Genomic DNA, 24,446 nt, shown 5'->3' on the forward strand with positions numbered 1-24,446 from the left:
GGGTAGGCCTGTCTGGTGGTTGCCAATATCTTCATGGAAAAGCTTCAGGAGAAAGTATTAAAGGTGGTTATATACAAACCCATATGCTTCTTCAGGTATGTGGATGATGCCTTTGTGATCTGGCTGCATGGTAGGGAAAGGGTAAGAGTTTTTGGAACATCTTAACCCTTTGCCAGCCAAATATTAAGTTAGCCATATAACTGGGAAAGGATGATCAGCTGCTGTTTCAGGATGTACTGGTCAAAAGGAGAGCAGGTGAGTCGTTTGGTCCCAGCAGGTATAGCACACCAACACACACGAGCAGCTGCCATCACCCAGCTACAGCACCTGCTCAGTCTTCTGCAAAAACTATGGCATACCTGCCCTATGGGGGTTTATTTTTGCCAAGATCAATGGGATTCTAAAGAAGCATAACATCACTTAGTTGTTCTGTCCACCTACCGAGAAAAGTCTACTGGGAAACGTAAAGATGGCCATTTATGAAAATCAGAAATTTATAACATACTTTCCTGATGGGGCATGTTGCACATTGGTCAAACAACTAAGATAGTGGAGATCAGATAAGAAGAATGTTCAAGGCACACCTGGCTGAAACAGGTAAATAAATCAGCCATTGCTGAGCACTATCCAGAGCTTAAAACAGTTCCAGCATGAACCACCAGATAGTGGGATAGTCAAAGGAGATAAAGGTGGTGGAAAACGTCACGAATGGTGACAGCTGGTGCCAACTCAGTAAACCTTGGGATCCTGTACTAGAGGTGCCAAAAAATGAAAGGGTTGCAGCAACAGAACTGAACAAAAAGATTATTTGAAACTGTGGACATGAGGAACATATCCCATGCAGAGCACCAGTTGCATTGTACAGAGAAAAGAACATCAGATAACTGTCAGGCATACCAGACCCAAAATGGAACACCAGCTTTTGACCAGGCACATCAGATAAAGACAGATCATCTCAGGACATCTCTAGTGGGAACACACAGAGTGCCAAGAAATGACCGTGGAAGTGGTAGGCAGTAGGTATAAATATTGGACCCATTACACTAGACTAGCAGTGTTTGGTAGCAGCTGATAAAGACTGAGACACATTGTCAAAGTGTTCTCCATGGATGACTCTAATATCTGGCAGGACAATCACCACTTCAAGATGTCAATGGCTCACTGGGAAATCTAGAAGAATTAAGAGAATAAAGGAACTTGATTTCTGTTGCTTGGAGACAATTTTATATTTCTTATTTTCTTTATTTTGAAAATGGATCTTTTCAGTCTGTGGAAAGGATTCACCTTAGATGTCTTACTGCACTACAAAATTTGGAAGCTTTTTTTTTTATATTCTGTTACTGATCTTTTAAAGCATGTTACTACCTGAAGACAATCCGATCTAAATACTGAAAGCTGTTTACAATTTCTAACTTTTCATGTGTAGGTGGACTATTTAGGAATACCTGCTAAACAATAAACCTGCTGATTTTTGTCATCAATTATGTAATTGGGACAGTCTGTTGTATCTAGATTTTATACAAAAGTATGACGTTTTACTAAATTATCTGGAAGAGACTCACTGTGACTTCATTTTTCTTTCTTATCTGTGTTTTGCATTCTTGGAGAAATCTCTTTTCTTTCCATCTGTTGGCTGTTCCATCTGCAGTTAGTAATATTTGTTTCTGTCTTTATGTAATGATTTTGTCATTATCTCAGATTGTGATTTCTTTATCTTTTTGTGTGCTTACCATTTATTATATTTTCATCTTTTTGTCTATCTCTACATATCATTCGTCCCCACTGTTCCTTAGCTTCTCTGCATTTTTGCATCACAATCATTGATTCTGTATCTTTCTTAACCTATTATTTCCTTACCTTTATTTATTCCTTTGTTGAAGGAAGTTTATTACCTGTATCCATGGTTTTCTCTCTTCATTATTTTTTCCCAATATCTCTTATGCAGGTTGTGTTAGTTTCTTTTACTTTATTTCATGGTGTCATTACTGTGTTACTGCTGTTGACTAGAATGTTTTTCCTTGTAGCATATTCCCTTTTTGTTGCTAGTTCTTTGTTTTTAGTATTTCATCTTTTGTATTAATATTTTGGTTTCTGGTAAATGTTAAATATTTTACTGAGACTGGTGTATGATCACTGACTGCCTCTGCTCCTGGATATCTGTGATTATTAAAAAATGAAGTAAAATCAGTAAAGTAAAATCAGTAAAGTAAAGTAAAATCAATTTGCTACCTATTATCACTCATAACTTTACAGGTATATACTGTTTATGCTTTTTCTGATATATGTTAAACACCTTTGAGCCACTGAGAGCTGGTATAACATGGGCATACAAAAACTGCCACAATGTCTACAAAAATGCATTGACAGAAATGGTGATTATGTTGAAAAATAGCTAAATGTTAAAGCTGTAAACTGATGTTTACCATTATAGAAATAAACAATCTATGTGCTTATAAAAAAAAATAGGAGACCTTACTTTTGGGATTACCCTTGTATATTTCTTTTTGTAATGAGGTTTTATCAAATATGGTTTCTTTGTGAAGCATTATTTAGCATAATCTGCTTAAAAAACTAACATGCTCTTTTTTCTTTTGTACAGGGTACACCAACACTGAGGCCAGCACAGCCATTTGATCCACGTAATGATGCTGAAGTGCTTCGTAAGGCAATGAAGGGATTTGGCACTGATGAAAAGGCCATTATAAATGTTCTTTGCTACAGAACTAATATACAGCGTCTTGATATAGCTAGAGAATTCAAGACATTATATGGGAAAGTATGTCAGCTTTGTCTATGAAAAAAATATATTAAAATATAAACAGATGCACGTGAAGAATAGTAACACATAGTGGCATGCTTCTGCACCTTTTTTAGGACCTGATTTCAGACTTAAAGAGTGAGCTGAGTGGCAGGTTTGAAGACCTCATTATATCGTTAATGACACCCATACCACAGTTCTATGCTAAAGAGATACATGATGCTATTTGTGGACTAGGAACAGATGAAGAATGTCTTATTGAAGTTCTCTGCACCCTCTCAAACCATGAGATTCTTACAGTTCGTCAGGCATATGAATACAGTAAGTTCAACTGTAATTAATTATTCATAATAATAACCAGTTTTGTAGAAACAAAGCATTTTCTGTAATTATATCGAAAGAAGCAGATGTTTGGTAAGTAACTCTGAATAAAATATTGAAAAAAATCCTGTACTTGATTATCCACATGTGCTCTATACTCATTCTCCTCTCTGCTTTTACTTTATTATTAGTTCTCACAGTTAATGTAAGAGAAAAGTAACTGTATTCCAACATTTACAAAGTGCAACTACAGAGGCAATGCATAAAAAAGTGTGGTTATATATAACAACCACGGAAACAGAGTAAACAACTCTGACTACGTAAATAAACATTATCTGAACATGCCTTGACTACATAATGTCTTGTAAACTTTGACAAATGGCACTTTGCAGCTAGATAATTTTTCAATATCACAAGAAGGTTTGCCTGCCCCCCCCCCCCCCCCCTCCCCCAAATGTCAATGATATCGTTGATTGAATTGCTCACAATGCCGTGACCATGTAACCATTCACTTTGCATTGCTCGCAGTTGTTGTTGTTGCTGCTCGCAGTTGTTGTTGTTGCTGCTCGCAGCATCACCAGCTAACCTCAGCTGTGTGGCACTTGGGCTCAGGTGTGGGAAGAGGTGTGCTGATGTAACTGTATTGACTTCCTATTGCCTTGTCCCAGCTGGTGGAGGTAGTGCCATAAGTGGGCTTCAGTCTGTCAATTGAAATTGTTGTCAGATTATCACCAATGTCCCCCTTAAATTGTTTGTTGCCCCCTCTTGAGCACATTGTAGGGTCCCTCATAAGGTGACTGTAATGGTTCATACATCACATCATGCTAAACAAAAACTTGTTTGTATGTTGGCAACTCATGGAATGCAAATGAATGATGACTGTCGTTCTGTCAGTACCACAGAGCGCATTTGCCTTGTGCGTGACTGCAGTTTTTCCATATACCATCTCGGCTAGCATAGCTCCCACATCCTCTTTTATAGCTGCACAGATGCCCAGCAGAATGATAGGCAGTGACTCAGTCCAATATTGTGAAAATGTAAGAATGCCCTTACCTCTAGATACAATCATTTCCCCATGTCCATTTGCTGCTGGGTGGTATGCTGTGGTTCTAATCCTCTTTGCTCCTAGAAGCCAAGTGAGGGCCTTGAACAGATGTGATTCGCATTGTCTACCTTGATCCATGGTTTCATGTAGGGAACACAGAAACAGTAGCTCCACCTGTAGCACACACAAGTTTGTTTGACCAACTTGGTGGTTCCGTGGACTCCTGGGTGTGACCGCAATGCAGTGAAACAGTAGCTTGCTGGCGGAAACCCTTTGCCACAAAAGAACACGCTTTTGACGGTGATACATTGCAGTATACTCAGGAGTGTGATGCTGGCAGCGGGAGATGCCAGAGCTGTAGACCAGTGGGTTCTGCCAAAATCTCTCGCAACTCTGCATCAGGCTGTTGTGCTGTTACGAGGGCTTCATGAACCACCACACTTATGACCACTTGACTTCCTGATTGTCAGCCGCTGTATTCTTCTCAACGTTATCATGTACAATGTTAATTGTGAACTGTCCAATGAAATGTAAATGGCCAAGCTGGTGGGGTGAGGCTTTGTCAGGTTTTTGTTGAAATGCGTACATTAAAGGTTTGTGGTCCGTAACCAGGGTGAATTGTTGCCTCTCAAGCATGTACTGGAATTTCTTAGCAGCAGCATACTGCTCCCAGTCGTACTGAAAATTTCTTGCTGAAAAATGCTAATGGTTGCCAGCACTGGTTCATCTGTTGCAACATGGCACTGGCTGCTGTTACAGAGGCATCGACCATGAGTGAGAGAGGTACTTATGGAGCTGGGTGAGCCAGCAGTGTTGTGTCTGCAGTAGCAGATTTCAGTTCTGCAAAGCCTCTACCATTTCATCACTTCACTTCTTCACGAGGTTTATGCTTCTCTCATAGGTACTTGTTTAATGATGCCACCAATAAGGTATGGTTACAAACAAAATGCCTATAATTGTTTGTGACACCCAGAAATTGATATAACTAATGTATTATCAGCTATGGGTAATTAAAAATTGCCTCAACACTCTCTTCTGGAGACAGTGTGGCCGAGGAACTGCACCTCTGGTGTGCCAAAGACACACTTCACCGGTTTTATAAACAGTGTGCACAGAGATATTTGAAAAGCTGGTGTAAATGCTCTAGGTGCTCTCTCTGATCTGGACATCACTAAAGCATCGTTGATATAGATGAAATAAAATTGACATCACGTATCACTTTGTCCATGAACTTTTGAAAAATTAGAGCAGCGTTGCATAGCCCAAATGCATCCTGGTAAATTCAAAAAGTCCAAATGGACTATTTTGGAATGTCCTCTGGTGCAACTGGTATTTAATAGTAGCCCAACACTAAATCTATAGTAGAGAAGATGCATATACCATATATGTTGTATGCAAAGTCTTTGATGTGAGGCACAGAGTAGTGACTAGGAATAGCCGATTCGTTGAGCTGAAAATTGCCACAGGGGTGCCATCCATTAGTTTTCTTTGGCACAACATGGAGAGGAAAAGACCAGCTGCTACTTGATAGTTCAGATTCGCTGTGCCAGCATGAAGGCAAACTCCTGTCTTGCTGCTTTACATTTATCCCGTTTCAAATAATGTGGTTGTGCGTGGATCAGTGGATGAGGAGCTGTTAATATGTGGTGCACGATATTGTTTTGTTCTGGTGCAACCTTGAGTGATTCTCAAATAATCTCTAGATATTGCCAAGGAAGGCAATACACAGTGAATCACCTGTTACTGTTCACATTCCAACACAGTCACTCTGATGAAATCGACAGTAGCTGTTTAGGTTGGTTGTTGTGTCCGGAAGAAGGTGGTGCCAGAGATCTGGATGTAGTCCAGAGTGTGACACAGTCTGCTCCTAATGTCAGATGCACTACATCAGTGACTATGAATTACCATTCAACTCGATGTTGGTGGTCCGGGTTGTCTGTGACAATGCAAATGTTGCTGTGATCGTTTTGTGCATCCTTGGGCAGGCGTGACATCCACATGCTACTTCTTCTGTCATCAATGACTGCACTATTTCCCAAAGTGAGTAGACAACATAACAGTGGTGACAGCATGTGATCACCAAGCTCTCTGCTGTGCACAGCAGTTTCTCCTAAAGTCTCTTCATCTGTGACTGTGACAGACAAGCATTTGATAAGTGCACTTTTAATTGTTGCATACTGTTCTGTGGCTGGGGGCGCAGCTAGGATACCGCATACTTCGCTGGCCATCTTCATTTAGTGCTGCAATGGTGTAGCTGTACTTCATCTCATCAGTGGTGGCATGCATCATCACAAACTCTCTCTCCAGTTGAACAAACTAATGCATTGGGCTTTGTTGCCAAAAGGGAGGTGGTTCCACAGATATACAGCTGACTGCTGGGGTTGCTTACATTTTACTTCTGGCTGCTGATTCTGACATGAGTATAGTGTAGGCTCCTCTGTAAGATGTGCGAGTAGTATGCGACATGGGTGGCATTGTTGTTCAGAGTGTAAATCACGGCACAGAAGGTTTACTCATAAGCTGCAGCCATTGCAGTTGTTTAACACATTAGGAGGCGAGATCACATTGGGGTCACCAATAAATGTTGAGTATTTGATGAGATTTATTCCAACATTATTGAAGGACAACTACAGAGGCAATGCATGAAATACATCTCTGGTTACATATAGTGACCAAAAGTGAAAAGAAAGAGTAAACAACACTGTGACTAAAGAACATTTCATAAACTTCTTTGACAAGCTGCACTTCACAGAAAGATACTTTTCAATTATCGCTACATGTTTATAGTGTCTGATACAAATTCTACTACCACCATGAACTCTTAATTGCTGATCAATTAGCACAATTACAGGGACTTTCGGATTTGACACTTAAATTAGTAAAAAATTACTTAAACTGCCCCCCCCCCCCCCCTACAGACTTAACAAACATCTTGTTTAAAATTAAAGAATGACTTCTTACTGGGACACATTGTCCAGATAGTTTTGGAATGGAACACTCCAAAGTTCGCATTTCACTTAAAACAGTAACTGTATCAAGGAAGCAGGTCAAAATGCAAAATTCCCAAGTTGTCATTCTGTGTTACACCCAGTTTGGGGACATAGCACCAAAATAAAAATTAATATCTTGTCATTGGTCACTTCCCAAACAAGTATTAATACACAAAAGTACACGTGAAATAAAAAGTTACTCTAACTTCGCCAGTGCCTGTAAGAACTATGGGAAAAGAAAGATGGAAAATATGTTACGTGTGTAAACAGGAATTCTTTATTCTGCTTATGCAGATGAAACCTGCTGGTTTCAAATACCTACTCTGGCACACAGATGTCTCGGTCTGGAAGGTTGTTTGTGGATTGATTATTATGCTAGTAGACAAACACAAAAGGTGGAATATTTTATAATCCACAGCATATGTCTTGTAAGTAACATAAATATACAAAATATGAAGCATCACAGCCTCCACTCCACAGACGGTCAACACAGATTTAATCTGTGACAGTCAACTATTTTCAGTCTACTTGAAGCAACTGAAGACTGCACAGGATGATATAAGCTGTGCTACGATCGCATTGTTCAGTCCCATTGTTTGGTCTCATTCTATGACAGCTGGGAGAGGCAGTGGGTGCATGGGTTGAAAAGACACACATAGCCACTGGAATAAATACGTTTGAGTAGTGTAGAAGGATAATGACAGGGATGTGTGGATTGGGAAGAGATGACAGGACAGATGGAGAGTGTTCAGTAAAAGGAGTGAGTGTAGGGGGTTAGCAGAAATTGAGGCAAAGAGGATTACAGAGGTGACGAATGTGTTAAAAGGTTAACTCCCATCTGTGTAGTTAAGAAAAGCTGGTCCTGAAGGGAACCGTTAGAATGGCACAGCTTGTGAAGCAGCAGTTGAACTCCAGCATGTTGTGATTGTTAGTGTGTTCTGCCCCTGGGTGGTCAACTCTAATCCTGGCCACAGTTTGGCAGTAGCCATTACTCTGGTGGACGTCTAGATGGTCATTCCCACATAAAGTGCTGTGGAGGGATTGCAGCTGAACTAGTATGTTATCTGTGCTTTCACAGGTGGCCCTGACTCTGATGTGATAGAACAAGCCTGTACCAGGACTAGAGTAAGGACCACAATTCTAGGGAACTTTCAGTCCTATCCAAAAGCTTCACTGTGCGCCCCACACTAAAGCTCAGTGCTGCTGGACATACCAAAGACATACTCTCCTTCTGATCCCTACAGTGGAAACACTTCTTTGCTACCAATCCCTCCAACCAAAAGCAACCTAATCCCAACAATGAACTTTGAATCTCCAGATTCATACTACCATCCTACCACGGCCCTTCAACCTAACCATGCCGTTGTCACATGTAAAGAATTCTTACATCCAACTTCACTTCACCATACTTCCCTAGGTCCCTTCCCAAGAACACAGACCTCTTAACAGAAAAAACAGCTGTTTGTGACTTGGAGAGTTCTTGGTTTTGTCATCCTCCTTTCAGACAAAGGTTCAACTAATCTCTTGGGAGAGTTCTTGGTTTTGTCATCCTCCTTTCAGACAAAGGTTCAACTAATCTCTTGGGAGAGTTCTTGGTTTTGTCATCCTCCTTTCAGACAAAGGTTCAACTAATCTCTTGAATTGTAGTGATCACCTGATAGAAAGTTTCTACAGACTGTCTGATCCCTTCACCTGCACACTCTGTGATAGTGGTCTCATCTCAGAAATCTTACATAGCCTCCAATCCATACTCAAATCATAGGCCCTTCTCAGAACCTCTTCCCTGAATCTGTATCCCTCCTCACTCCATAGACTTCCTGCAACCACATTCTACATGCTTCCTGAAATCTATAAATCCAACAGTCCTGGATGTCCCATTGCAGATGGTTGCTGTGCTCCCAGTGCACGTTGACCAAGCACCTCCAGCCATATGCCCATAGCCTAGCAACTCACATCTGACTTTAAAACCATTTCTTTCACTGATTCTAGAGCATCCCCACCCTATTTCCCCTTGGATTCCATCTCATCATTGTTGATGCCAACTCCTTATACATAAACATCCTTCATGCTCGTGGCCTTTCTGCTATCATGCACTACTGCTCCTAGCATCCTTTAGACTCTAAACCCACTACTACATTCTTTATATACCTTGTCAATTACATCTTCAGGTACAACTACTTCTCCTTCAATGGAAAGGTATATAAACAAGTCTGCAGAACAGCTACTGTGGCTATGGGACATCTAGAGGAAATCTTCAGTCTCCCAAATTTTCAAATCTCTTGTCTGTCTCATGTTTATTGAGGAAATTTTCATGTTCTGGACACAGGGCCAGGACACTCTATCCTCATTCCTCTTCAGCCTAAACACCTTCTCCCCCATCCACTTTATCTAGTACTTCTCATCACAATGTGCCGCTACCTTGGACATCAACCTCCACTGTAATGGCTTTATCCGTATCAAGCTCACTAACCAACAGCAGCTGCATTTTGACAGCTCTCTCTCTCTCTCTCTCTCTCTCTCTCTCTCTCTCTCTCCACACAAAAATGTTATTCCTATTTAGCCAGGCTACTGGTAGACTGCGTATCTGCAGTGATGAACATTTCCACATTTCCTGTGAGGGAATGCCCGGTACACTGGTCTCATGAAGCCCTTCACCAGGGCCTTGATACATAAACATGCTTGGAAATGGACATCCTATCCTGATCCTTCCCACTTCTTGTGCAGTGTTGTTCTGCTGCCCACCCAACCTACACAGTATACTGGTCCATCCCTACGCCACTCCCAACCCATTGCCACACAGCACATGGTCATATTCCCAGGAAGAAGCTGATGCATATCCTGTGCTATTCGCCCACCCACATCCTACTGTAGTTTCATCACAGACTTATCATAACCCATCAGACATAGTCCACCTGTGAAAGCAGCCATGCTATTTATCAGCTTTGCTGCAATTTCTGCACAACATTTTAAGTGGGCATTACTGTCGACCACTTGTCTACCAGAATGAGTGGCTACGGCCCAACTACAGCAAAGAACCGATTTCACCACTCAGTGGCGGAACATGCACCCACTCCCCCCACCCAACAGTCACCTGTCACCTAGTCCCCATTCATGCTTGCATGTCATTGTGCACCACATAACTGGCTCTGGTGCCTGCGTGTCACATTTATAGCCCAAGTAACTGCCACCTCTCCTTGCTGTACACCACCTGCTTCCCTCTGAGCCACCAGCCATCTCTCCAAACCCGTTATCCCTCTTCTCTCCTCTTTCTCCCTCCCACCTGACAATGCTCAAGTGCAGCCCACCTGCCAAGTTGCCATACAAGCAGTGTGTTCAGTGGCACACTGTAACTGCATATGTAGAAATTTTCATTCTTTCTTGTGTGCTTGACAATGTTTCACTACTTATACTGTTTGTTGAGTAATCCTTTTTTACTCCAAAATTATTGAGCCTCCATCTTTGTTGCTTTGCTAGTATAGTAATTCATTTATGGAAAACTTCAAAATTTAAAAATATTCAAAGCCACTGTGTTTATTCAGGCTTGGTGATGGTAGAATTCAGATGACAAGAGGTCACAGGCAGCACCTAATAAATATTCACCAAAGGGTAAGACAGGCCATAAGGGTAACTCGGTGTCTTAATTGCACAAAGTGAATTGTGTTCAAAGTGCTGGTAGCAGAGTAGGTGACAGTGATTTAGTGCTCAATAAAGTGTGTAGAAAACTTACATGCAGCAATCAAAAAGTTAATAGTGGTGTTGTGCTGAAACTGTAGCCACCATGTTATTGTGTGGTTCCATAGTAAATTGAGAGATGGGTTAGTAGCATAATTATATGAACTGAAAAATAGTCATAATGAAAGAAAATTCTGATTTTAAGCTTGTATTCAGTTATTGAAAAATCTGTAACCCCATTTCTGGGCATATCATTAAAAAGTCTGTTTTATTTTCAGTGTACAGGACTTCTCTTGAACAAGATTTGGCCAGTGACACTTCAGGACACTTCAAACGGCTCATGAGATCTCTCTGTGTGGTATGTTAAAGTTGTAACTCATTATATTTGTCCACAAAAGAATGTTTTATGTATGAAAAAGTGTCACAAAATATGGTAATAGCAAAAGTATAACCATTCTTTACAAATTGTCAGTTTATTTGCATCCACTGCAACACTCAGTGTATTTCTGCCAGAGGCAGGCAGCATTAATCAGTTTGTATTGTATATTTAATAAATTAATGGACAAAAGCATAATTGATATAAAGCCAGAGAGTCCAAGAAAAAGCCTGCAGCAGATTCTGTGTGTGTGTGTGTGTGTGTGTGTGTGTGTGTGTGTGTGTGTGTGTAAAAGCTAAGATAGCATAATAGCATAAGATAGCACTGTCACTTTAACTTTTATTTGTTCTGTCGGCAGTACTAAACATTCTGCATCCTAAATGTAAATACTGGATAGCAATTTTGTCTCTTAAGTGGTTAGTTGATGCTAATGCTGTGGAATAAAATTTCATATTGTCCAAAGGAAAAGTAAATTTTATTTTAATAAGTAGACAATGATGTTTATTATTGTCACTGAAAATAATAACTTAATTGTAATTTTTGTTCAAAAATTACAATTAAATGATTATGTGGCTATTAAAGGGGATTTATTTTCATCTTTCTTAAGACCATATGTTTCTTTTAATACATATATATTTGCAATTTCTACAGGGGAATCGTGACGAGAATTACTCAGTTGACCAGGCTGCTGCTGCCAGAGATGCTCAGGCTTTGCTCAGGGCAGGTAAGAATATTTTTATCCACTTTGTAGTTAAAAGGCATAAAAAGCTTTGCTTTGTCAGTAGAAGTTTCTGTTTCATAGAAGGTATTGATTCTCTTCTCCAAAGTGTGCAATCTGATCATCATACTTCTCCCACTCCCACTGTCTCTTCTGCTCACTTAATATTTGTGACTATTTATTGTGGCATCATATATAGTGCTGGAGGTAAAGCTCATGTACTTCATCAAGATAATCACACAAATGAAGAAAAGGCTGTGTGTGTGGTGTGTTAACATGGTGTAGAGACAGTACCTTTGTCTGTGCCAAATCTACGTGTACTTGCCATTGTGGTTTTTATGACTGCTTTATTTTTTATTAGGAAGCTTAGGAGGTCTCGATTTGGAAAGACTGACTGTAGGCAGTCTGCCCCAGTTGTGACACCTCCCAGTCCTCCTCTTTCTGAAAGGAGATCATGGCCATTTTCAACCTTTTTGGTGGTGAATTTACCATTACAGAATTTTGTGATCTCCTTCCACATGGTGGACCAATGCAGGCTTCCATGATTCTAAAAGTTCAGGTCTTACACATCTCCATCTTTGTTTAGCTGCCAGCTGATGGAATGGCATGAAGGGTTTGTCTTCCACACTCTGCCCCCCGATTCGCAGTTGTCAGATGCTGGAATTTCTTCACCTTCATCCGCCCACTTCTGACTTCTGGTGTTTCATTGCAGCTATGTTGGAATCTGTTGTTGCCACTTCTGTGGACAGCCTTTCAACTGACTGCAGATGCGTCAGCTATGACCCTGTCAAGAGCCAGCATTGGTGGCAGCTTCCAGTTCATCGGTTCCACTGTTGATACCATGATGAGTCAGAGGTTCTGCACTTTCTTCCCTCATCTTCTGTTGCCAGCTGACATTTCTGAGTGCATGAGCAGTGCAGACATCCTTCATCAGTTCGGAGGACTAAACTAACAAAAAAGGCACACATTCTGTTGAGATTCAAATTTTATTGCTATGTAATAGATATCAGCGCGCATGTTTTCAAGTAAATTGTTGATAGTTCTGTTATTCTCCATGCAGTGAGTTAGGATTAAAGTTGTCCTGTAATTACATTTTGTGTGTGTGTGTGTGTGTGTGTGTGTGTGTGTGTGTGTTTTATCCAAAGTTCATTCCACAGTTTGTGCTCCATGTTATGTTACAGGCAAACACAACATTTTTTGATTAGATGAAAACTTAAATTCATGAAATGAAAAGTGGGGAAATAAGTTCATTGACTTGACATGTATGGCATACATGACTGGTACACAGGGTTAAAACAGAAATGCTGTTGTGTGATAATTAAGACACATGGAGAATAAAATTAAAGGCACTGCTACTGGGAGTATATATCTGGAGTCTTGCTGCAACATGGAGTGTCTGATGAAGGTAAAAATGTTCTCTGCCATAGAAATTGTATAGAAAGTAAGGCTAGTGGCAGACGGAAAAGTAAAAGCAGGCTTAATTTGGTTCACCAGTGCCACCAAGCTAAAGCAAAATGTACATCACGTCAGATGCAGCTTAAACTTAAATCAATCTATGCATCCAAGAGACCTGTTCATGAAGCAGTGGTGCTCAAACACCTAATGATTAACAAAATGCAACCTTAGCAGTGAAGTGACCCATCAGATTACTGAATTCTTAGATGCTGTGGACAAGTTACAAGCAGTAGATGCCAAAATAAACCGTAATTTATTGTCTGTAATGCTGCTTCAGTTTTCCAGGTAGCTACAATTACTTCAGATGTGCTATTGAATCTTCTGATAATCTACCAGATGTTACAATATGTAAATTAAAAATCTTGGAAGAACACAAATTGAGAGTGCGCAATGTTTTAACAACCATGTAAACATTTTGTGAAAACCCAATAAGTTCTGAGTGGGATAGTGACAAATTAGAACAAAAATCAAAACAAAAAAGGAAAAACTCAGCATACAAATGCAGCTTTTGTAACAAGAAGGGATACAAAGATGCAAGTGCTTCTTCAAGAAACTAAGTGTAATAGGTGCCAAAAATGTGGATAAAGCTCATTGTTATTTCTGTATGAATGAGCCTAAAAAAAAAACTAAACTCTGTCTGAACAGACCATGAAGGTCCAACGGTACTGACCGTCCACTGCATCATCCTCAGCCCACAGGTGTGATGCGGATACAAAGAGGCATGTGGGCAGCACACCACTCTCCCAGCCGTATGTCATTTTATGAGACCAGAGGTACTACCTTCCAATCAGGTAGCACCTTAGTTTGCCTCGCAAGGGCGGAGTGCACTCTGCTTGCTAACAGTGCTCGGCAGACCTGATGGTCATCCATCCAAGTTCTAGCCCACGTCGTCGGTAATATGACGGGAACCAGTGTTACCAATGTGGCAAGGCCATTGGCGTCTGAGTGAGCCTTGCTTCATGGTTTTGTGACTCCATGTTATGGTGTGTGGGTGGTGAGAGAAGCATAAGGGAGTTTAATGCTTGCAGACAATAGTATTATGTAAGTAACAGCTAAAAGTGATGTACACATCACAACTGCAGTCAGTCACTCCATAATGCTGGAAACCACTTTCTACATGCCAAAGCTCAGTCAATCTCATTTCAGTGGTAAAAGTTGTGGACAACTACCATGCAGTGACATTTATGCAGTAATGGAATATACTTACGGTAAAGTCAAAGTGATCACAAACAGATTTGGTAATTTGTTTTACTTACAAGAAAAAAGTCCAAAGGCATGCATTGGTGCCAAGCTGAAAGTTACAAAAAGTGATACGCAAGTATGGCATGCTCAGTTAGACCATCTGAAGTCAAAAGATATGAGCAAAATCCATATGTGACAGGTTTGAAATTGAGTGATGTTGATCTCACTAGATGCAGTGTCTTATCACATCCACTCCCTTCATTAGATGAGAAGGAACTCAAATGAACTTCTGACATAACTGCACTTTGATGTCTGGGGGCCATTGTGAGAAATATCTCAAGGTAGTGCAAACTTTTTTGTTGTGCTTATAGCAACCATAGCAGACAGTGCCATGTCTGTTTCCTTTGACATTAAGGAGAAGTTCTTGACAGATTTGTTGAATTCAAAAGCGTAGTTGAAAATCACTTGTCATAAAATTAGATACTTTGTCATACAACAGTAAGGAGTACTGCAACGAAAGAATGGACTCCTCCTCAGAATGGTTGGAATACAGTGGTATCTAACAGTCCAGACATTGGAGCAGAGTAGTTGTGTTAAATGAAAGACCATTTGTTGGTGAAGTAGCTCACTGCATGCTTCTGGAGTCAAGACTACGGCAATCATTTTGGACCAAAGCCATCAACACAGCTAACTACATTCAAAATCGTGTAACCAAAGAAGTGTCTGATGAAAGGTGGCTGAAGAGGAATCCTTACTTATCTCATCTTTGTACTTGGGGTCAAAACGTTATCCTGGACAAACTGCCAAATAAAAGGAAAGTTGCATGAGGATATAACCAGTGGCCTGGAGTGGATTTTGTAGAAACACTTGCTGCTCCAAGAATAGTTATTTAGACTACACACAGCTTTGTTAAATTAAACATGCATATCTTACAACTGAATATCCCCATATTTCTCAGTGGTGACATTTACGCACAAATATTTATTGAATAGCTTTACTTGGCCAAATTTTTACTAAAGATGAAAGATGTGGAGACACAGTCACATAGTGAAGAAGGCAAATGACATACTGCAGACATTGAAACATAGTGATTAAGTGTGTGAGTTTAGCAAAGCCATTTATGTGCTATGCCAAGCTGGTAGACAGTGGTATGCAGAGTTAAATGCAACCCTAACATCAGCTGGTTTTCGTGCAAAAAGTTCAGATCCCTATATCTTAAGAGGCACTATATGTAACCATCCAGTCTTCTTACTTATTTAAGTAGGTAATTTTTAATTGCATAAGCAGACCGAAAAAGGACCAAAAAAAAAAAAATAAAGGATGAGTTATCTGCCACATATTACGTTGAGAACTTGGGTGCCATTAAAGAAAAGCAATCTTTCGACAAAATTACATCACATCAAACTGGCTATATCAGGAGTTTCACACCTATTACATCGGCGACTGGGAGCAAGTTGGAGCAACAGCTGTGAGTGCAGGACATGCTAATCGTCGTCCATTCACAGGACTGGTTGGATCATCATTGTGCATCGTCATGGGTACTCGATCTGACATTTTCTATGTAGTCAATAAGCAAAGCTGTTGCAATTCAGCCATGATTTTATTCTTTGGCAAATGGTTAAGTGAATCCTTTGATATCTCAAAGGAACCATGGATAAAAAACTGGCCTAAATCAAGAATAAGGAAGGAATTTTTGGATTTGCAGATGCTGATAGGAAGTAGCATTCAGTCTACAGCTTCATCTTTCCCAGATCAGTAATCTCATGGTGTTAACGTAAGTAGAGTGCCACAACTCTTTAATCAGCTGAAGCAGATTAAATGAGCTTTACCAAAGCAGCAGAGGAAGTGATCCAACAGTCAGAATTAATGGAGGAGTTGCGTTTATGAATACTGTCACATCACTATGTTTCGTGACAGCTGGAAAATTATTAGCACATAAGTTTTTCACTCAAAGCTAAAACACATTAACATCAAACAGCACTTCATACTTTAAGCCCTACAATGTATCTGCTGAAACTGAAATATCAGTCAACAGAAGATACGATGGCTGATGTACTGACAAAGGTTCTTCTGCCCAAAAACACTAGGAATGTGTTGGACTTCAGTCCTAGAATCATGAACTTAAGACTCGATTCTTAATTTATAGTTGTCTGCAAAAATTGAGGGTGTGTGAAGAGTCAAATTTTATTGCCGTATCGTTGGTGCCTAAAGATGTCATTATGTACATGTTTTCATGTCAGTTGTTTGTAGTTGCATATATTAAAAGCAAAGATTCCATGACTTACCAAGCGGGAAAGCGCCGGTAGATAGGCACAATAAAAAACACACACACAAAATTTCGAGCTTTCGCAACCTGTGATTGCTTCCTCCGGTGATTGCTTCCTCAGGAAAGAGGGAAGGAGAGGGAAAGATGAGAGGCTGTGGGTTTTAAGGGAGAGGGTAAAGAGTCATTCCAATCCTGGGAGCGGAAAGACTTACGTTATGGGGGAAAAAGGATAGGTATACACTACACACACACACACACACACACACACACACACACACATCGCGCTGTTACTACATTTTTTGTTTTTTTTTTATCATTTAGCGTGATGTTTCGAGATTTTGTGTATATCATTTCCTGTTGTTGTACACAATTGAAGAAACAAAATGTTTATAAAAACAGCTATTGTTTTATATTTCTTTCTCTTGGAGAGATGACATGACATTTGTACGGCTACACATGCAAGGTGAATAGCTGTTTGTACAAAAACTCTAATAAATTCATAGGGGGTACTGTTAATGTTTTGCTTGTGGACACCTATGGACCTTTTTTTTAATTTACACACAAAATGTAGTTTTATCATTTGAATCAGAAATAATAAAATAGACAAATAAGTCTATGAATACAGGTTACAATATCATTAAATATAAATAATTTAAACTGTGTCACATGTTGGAAGGTAGAGATAATCAGCTGGTAGGCTTTGTCCCGCATACATGTTACTGTTCTGCAGGTGGGTAACAGTACAACTAGTTAAGACTAATAAGTAATGATTTAGTTGTTACTGTTAGCAAAGTTTTACTGTACAGAAAAGTCATTCCATAAAATTCTTTTGAATGCCCAGCAAAGGTTTGTTACTTCATTAAGCGTGTGAAGTATATTGAAAATGGTATACAAGGACACCTATTTAATATAATAGTGTCACTAGTGTTGTTGAAGACACTAATTTATTCCAAGGTGAGATCTGTTTTCTTTCCCCTCTGCCATAAAGTTAAAAGTGAAAATATCAGTAGGTTTGTCATCTACTTTCAGAATTAGAACTGGTTTATAAAAAAAAAATAGGAATAATCTAGTGTTTCTGAAATCATAAATTTGTTAAAATTCCTCTTACTGTATGGTTTTTCTTGCAGGAGAGCTGCGCTTTGGGACTGATGAGTCAACATTCAATGCTATTCTGTGCTCTAGAAGTTATCCACAGCTGAGACAAATCTTCATTGAGTATGAGCGCATAACTGGTCATGATTTTGAAAAAGCTGTCAAGAATGAATTTTCGGGTGATATTGAAGCTGGATTATTGGCTATAGGTGAGATAAGGATTGAAAAATTAGACAGCTCAAAGGAAATTAAGAAAACTGTAAATTTTATGTATAGCATAATGTAGTAGAAACCATATTGTGTTTACCATCATTGAGTGACTGTGATTACCATTGGCTACAACTTTCTGGTTGGACAATATTATGCTTTTAGGCACAAATGGATGTTCAGATGTATGTTTGTTAGGCTTTTTAACATGTTCACCATGCAGCTGGCTTTGTCAATTGAAGTTGAATGCATACAGTTTTTAACACATTTACAAATTGACTATTCTCATTACAAAATTTACATTCTAAAATATACGCAATCATGTCTAACTAAATACATCATCTCTTCCATTACATATGTGCATATTAACTACAGAAATGTGAATACATTTTCTTCCAATGTAACATTATGTATATGGTATGTCTAAGTTCTATGTAAAAGACAGTTTATTGTGATTACACAGCTAAGACACTCTTACTTACAATTAAGGACGATGTCCCCCAATTATATATGTCCTTAGTCACTTTGAAAGTATTCTTCCACTGAATAATGTGCCATTTTTTTAAACCATACTTCTAAAACTACCATAAATTTACATGCAGTGACAATTTTTACCAATTGTGGCAGTTCATTGGCCATCTTCAGATTTAGATGTTTGTGGCTATTATTTATCAGCGACAGGCTTGAATACATTATGTTTAGCATGTAGTTGTTCGTGGTACGGTGCATATGTACATCCATTCTTGGCACAAATTTCTGTATATTTTATATGTAAGCCCAATGGTACCGCCCGGCCACTGTCATCCTCAGCCCACAGGTGTCATTGGGTGTGGATATGGAGGGGCTCGTATAAAGGCTTGGGAGTGTTAAGTATAGAGTTGACTTAAGTTTTTTTACAGGCTTCTCTAGACCCAATCCTTGAATACACCTGATCGGTTTTGTGAGCCATCTGAAAACAGTTTTTACATAGAGAATTTCCCCATGACAGTGCTCCTTGCTGAAACTCTCTATGAAAGAATGCATGGTAGCACAGAATCAGCAATTTTTTATCGAGAGGAAACCTCAATTTATATATCAGAAAAATCATAAGTGCACATTTACCAGTTAAATATTTTGTATTCTTACTCCTAGAGTCTTTGGTCTATTGAACTGCAACAGTGTGAAACTTTCTTCTTGTTGAGCATTTAGATTAAAATAGTTCCTCTGTATTCATTTCATTTATACATAGATGGTTAACTTTATGCCATTGATTACTTTTCCAAGTAGTACCTTATTTTTGTCTAAAACTACCTGCATATTTTCACCAGTAGAAATCATATTCATATCAGCATATAGAACATTTTTGCATACCATACACTTTAAGAAGCGATTAACATACATAGTAAAAATGGGGTGGCCCAAGGACAGAGCCTAGGGGAGTTCTTTCTTAATTTCCTAGGGGAGTTCTCTCTTAATTTTCCTTAGTTTTGACATGTACTTGTTGTCATGCATTAATTGTTGCCTCTTGATTAGGTAAGTTGTAACTTGATCTACAAACCTTAGTAGTCTAGTTTCTTTGCAATAGTCCCATGTGACAAAAAATTGAAAGCTTACCATAAATGTAATACACGATACCAGTTTCTTTCATAACCATTGTCAGATCTGGCCCTTTTCTTTTTACAATAGCATATTTTGGTCTGCCTCAAAAAATGCCCTTTTTCAGTGAGCTATTACATATGTGACTCAGAATCCTACTTATCTGTTGGAAACAAGTTTGTAGTAGTCTGTTGGAAACACCATAAATTCCATGCAAGCTTCTACTTGTGAGTGTGTGAATTTGTTATTTTCTTAATTTCAGTAGAAGTGGGTTTAATTTCAGTGTTATCAAATTGCATATATATTGCCTCTTTCACATACAGTCTTGCATTTCCTAATGACTAGTTGGATCCTATTTTCTGTAAAACACTTAAAAATGGTTATTAAAAATATCTTCTTCTTCTTTCACTTAACAAACTTTTAGTTGGGTTTGATAGAAGCACAGTCTTCCTGTGCTCTTGGTTGTCCTGTTTCCCTTTTGACAACATTCCAGATTATTTTAATTTTATTATCAGAGATGCTAATCTAACTTTTTAATAACATTTCTTAATGTTTGTTTCTAGATCATTACTCCTCCTAGCTATGATACATTTCCCTTTTGTTTGCAAGTTGTTTTTATCCCTTTAGTAAGCCATGGCTTTTGAGATGGTTTCGTACAATTATATCTCACTTACGGAAACTGTTCTCAAATATACTCACAAAGGTATCATGGAATAGGTTAAATTTTAAATTATACTCATGTTCCCTGTACACCTCATCCCGCTCTAACTGCTGCAAGGTTTCCCTAAAATTTGCAAATGTTAAAGCATAATTGAAAATGCTATTTTGAGAACTTGTTTTGCATCACTGAATGGTGCCATGTCACATACTATAACTAGCTTTGGGTCATGATGTGAGAGACCATTCTTAACAGGAAATTTTTTTGTTTTGTTAGATTTATCTTGGTCTATAAAAATATTATCTTCCAGTGTGCTGCTTTCCTGTACCATCCAAGACTGACTTCAAATTGAAAAAACGAAGTAATACTTCAGGGTCAAGCTTTCTATTTGACTGTTTCAGAGAATCTATGTTGAAATCCCCACAAATAATAATTTACCTCCTTGTGTCTGGCAAATAGCACAAAAAAGAATCGGAATTAGCTGAAAATTTCCCAGTGGGGACCTCCAAAGCTACAATTATAAAAGTACAGTTACTTAGTTTCAGCTCACATGCACATGGTTCTATATGTTGCTCTACACATTTCTTTAGTTGTAAATTTTCCACACTACGGTACATTTTAAGATATATGGCAGTTTGTCTCTCCATAGTGTGTCTACTTACATGTGCTGAAAGTTTATATCCTCCATTTACCTTTTCCATATATATGACTGTGTAATGTACAGACAGGCATACTATGTCTGTTCCACCCTCAGTTTGTAAATCTTCTAAACAGACAAGATCATCTAAAAAAATCCCTGATACTCTGATGCAATATACTAACATTATTTTTCACTTTACTTTAGAGACTCTTGAGATGTAAAAAGAAAAAAAATCTCTAATACTTGCCCATGTGAGCTTCCCAATACGCTTAATTTCATTAAACGCTGAATCATTGTACACTGATCTTAGCCTGATCTAGATATAGACACACACTTCATCTTGAGCAATGCTTGGTCTGCAGTAACTTCTTGCCAATGAGCAACCAAATGGTAAAAAAGTGTGTTACTGTACTTTTAGTCCAGTGTCCATTCACACAGAGAACGCTGCAATTAATTTTGTCTGGCCAGAACTGCAATTCAGTAATGTTACTTTTAAGAACTGCAAATTTATGTGTAACAAAATTAGCTTGTTTTTACTGCAGGGAGGTAGTGTTCATACTGCGTCCACTTTTTGTTTTACTATGTTCTGGTGTTCTTTGTTTGACAAAGACTAGTATATCCAGGCTTATACATTTCCCTGATCTGTTTCTGAGAGTTTGGACATCATGTTGCCTGACTTGCTAAAGCAGGCTAGTTCATTACACACCACACTATTTTTTTGGATCAACAAAGTCTTTACTAACTAATTTCTGACTACGTCTTGCATGGAAAACTCTTAGACAATTGCAGTTGTTCAGATGGATGATTTAAAGTAATACAATCCTTAACATCAACCAGTGCTAAACTTTTAAATTGTTTGCAGATTGATTCAAAATACCCATTATCTTTAGTTATTTCAGTGTGCACACATGATTATTCTATTAAGTCACAATGCCGAGGTATTTTCAGTACTATTACATCTACTTCATACTCCCAAGCTGCCTAATGGTGTGTGGTGGAGGGTACTTTTGGTACCACTGTCCGATCCCTCCAACCCTGTTCCACTCGTGAATAGCGCGTGAGAAGAACAATTGTTGGTAAGCCTCTGTACTGGTTCTAATTTCTCGAATTTTCTCCTCGTGGTCAATACACGAGATGTATGTGAGGGGAAGTAATATGTTGTCTGACTCCTCCTGAAAAGTGCTGTCCCAAAACTCAAAATAGTAAATCTGTGATGCACGATGACTCTTTTGTAACAGGTGCTAGTGGAGTTTCAGCATCTCCATAATGCTCTCTCTTCAGTTAAATGATCCCATGACAAAATGCACAGCTCTTTAATGGATCCTCTCTCTCCCCTCTATCAGTCCTACCTGATAGGGATCCCAGATACACGAACAGTGCTAAAGAATCGAGCAAACAAGTGCCTTATGAGCCACTTCTTTCATGGATGAGTTACATTTCCTTAAGATTCTTCCGATGAATCTGAGTCTGGCATGTGCTTCTTCCACTACTCGTTTTATGTGGTCTTTCCACTGAAAGCTGCTCTGGATAGATATACCTAGATATTTTATGGCAGATGCCGGCATTGCAAGAATTATGTCTGTTCTTATTAGGTGATCTAAGTGAATTTTTTTCAACATTTTCACTAAAATGAACATCTTCAGGTTTCATGTGCTTGGCTTCAGATCCATTCATTTGCAACACAACACACAGGCATACCTCCGCTTCTTATTGTAGGACTGTGTTCAACGTTGATCCATTACCTTTTGGTTTCCTCCTCTCCTTTCAAAGACTAATCTAAAACTTCCTGGCAGATAAAAACTGTGTGCCGGACCGAGACTCGAACTCGGGACCTTTGCCTTTCGCGGGCAAGTGCTCTACCAACTGAGTGAGGAGGGCTATGCGAGAGGTGTTCAATGAATTCGAAAGAAAAGTTGTATGTACTGACTTAGCAGCAAATCCTAAGAAATTTTGGTCTTATGTCAAAGCAGTAGGTGGATCAAAATAAAATGTCCAGACACTCTGTGACCAAATTGGTACTGAAACAGGCCGAAATACTAAATGTCTTTTTCCAAAGCAGTTTCATAGAGGAAGACTGCTCTGTAGTTCCTTCTCTAGATTGTCGCACAGATGACAAAATGGTAGATATCGAAATAGACGGCAGAGGGATAGAGAAACAATTAAAATCACTCGAAAGAGGAAAGGCCGCCGGACCTGATGGGATACCAGTTCAATTTTACACAGAGTACGCAAGGAACTTGCCCCCCTTCTGGCAGCGGTGTACTGTAGGTCTCTAGAAGAGTGTAGCGTTCCAAAGGATTGGAAAAGAACACAGGTCGTTCCCGTTTTCAAGAAGGGATGTCAAACAGATGGGCAGAACTATAGACCTATATCCCTAACGTCTATCAGTTGTAGAATTTTGGAACACTTATTATGTTCGAATATGACTTTTCTGGATACTAGAAATCTACTCTGGGAATCAGCGTGGGTTTCGAAAAAGACGATCGTGTGGAACCCAGCTCGCGCTATTCGTCCACGAGACTGAGGGCCATAGACACAGGTTCCCAGGTAGATGCCGTGTTTCTTGACTTCCGCAAGGTGTTACACTTCCCCACACTCGTTAAATGAACAAAGAGCATGTGGACTATCAGGCCAATTGTGTGATTGGGTTGAAGAGTTCCTAGATAACAGAACGCAGCATGTCATTCTCAATAGAGAGAAGTCTTCCAAAGCAAGAGTGATTTCAGGTGTGCCGCAGGAGAGTGTCGTAGAACTGTTGCTATTCACAATATACATAAATGACCTTGTAGATGACATCGGAAGTTCACTGAGGCTTTTTGCGGATGATGCTGTGGTATTTCAAGAGGTTGTAACAATGGAAAATTGTACTGAAATGCAGGAGGATCTGCAGCGAATTGATGCATGGTGCAGAGAATGGCAATTGAATCTCAATGTAGACAAGTGTAATGTGCTGTGAATACATAGAAAGAAAGATCCCTTATCATTTAGCTACAATATAGCAGGTCAGCAACTGGAAGCAGTTAATTTCATAAATTATCTGGGAGTACACGTTGTTGTTGTTGTTGTTGTTGTCTTCAGTCCTGAGAGTGGTTTGATGCAGCTCTCCATGCTACTCTATCCTGTGCAAGTTTCTTCATCTCCCAGTACCTACTGCAGCCTACATCCTTCTGAATCTGCTTAGTATATTCATCTCTTGGTCTCCCTCTACGATTTTTACCCTCCCCGCTGCCCTCCAATGCTAAATTGGTGATCCATTGATGCCTCAGAACATGTCCTACCAACCGGTCCCTTCTTCTGGTCAAGATGTGCAACAAACTTCTCTTCTCCCCAACCCTATTCAACATTTCCTCATTAGTTATATGATCTACCCATCTAATCTTCAGCATTCTTTGGTAGCACCACATTTCGAAAGCTTCTATTCTCTTCTTGTCTAAACTACAGGGTTATTACAAATGATTGAAGCGATTTCACAGCTCTACAATAACTTTATT

The 24,446-nt window shown here is 39.3% G+C and overlaps 1 protein-coding gene across 2 annotated transcripts in view; it reads left to right on the plus strand.

Annotated features, from left to right (window-relative positions):
• Window positions 1-24,446, plus strand: part of LOC126272750 (annexin B9-like) — a 121,724-nt gene that overhangs the window by 86,955 nt on the left and 10,323 nt on the right. For both annotated transcript variants that reach the window (XM_049975854.1, XM_049975864.1), the window contains exons 4-8: window positions 2,600-2,776; window positions 2,875-3,079; window positions 11,065-11,144; window positions 11,814-11,886; window positions 17,911-18,084. In XM_049975854.1, coding sequence (XP_049831811.1) covers window positions 2,600-2,776; window positions 2,875-3,079; window positions 11,065-11,144; window positions 11,814-11,886; window positions 17,911-18,084 — 709 coding nt within the window. The remainder of the gene's footprint in view (window positions 1-2,599; window positions 2,777-2,874; window positions 3,080-11,064; window positions 11,145-11,813; window positions 11,887-17,910; window positions 18,085-24,446) is intronic.

The sequence above is a fragment of the Schistocerca gregaria genome, chromosome 1 (genome assembly GCF_023897955.1).
Source record: "Schistocerca gregaria isolate iqSchGreg1 chromosome 1, iqSchGreg1.2, whole genome shotgun sequence".
Taxonomy (NCBI): domain Eukaryota; kingdom Metazoa; phylum Arthropoda; class Insecta; order Orthoptera; family Acrididae; genus Schistocerca; species Schistocerca gregaria.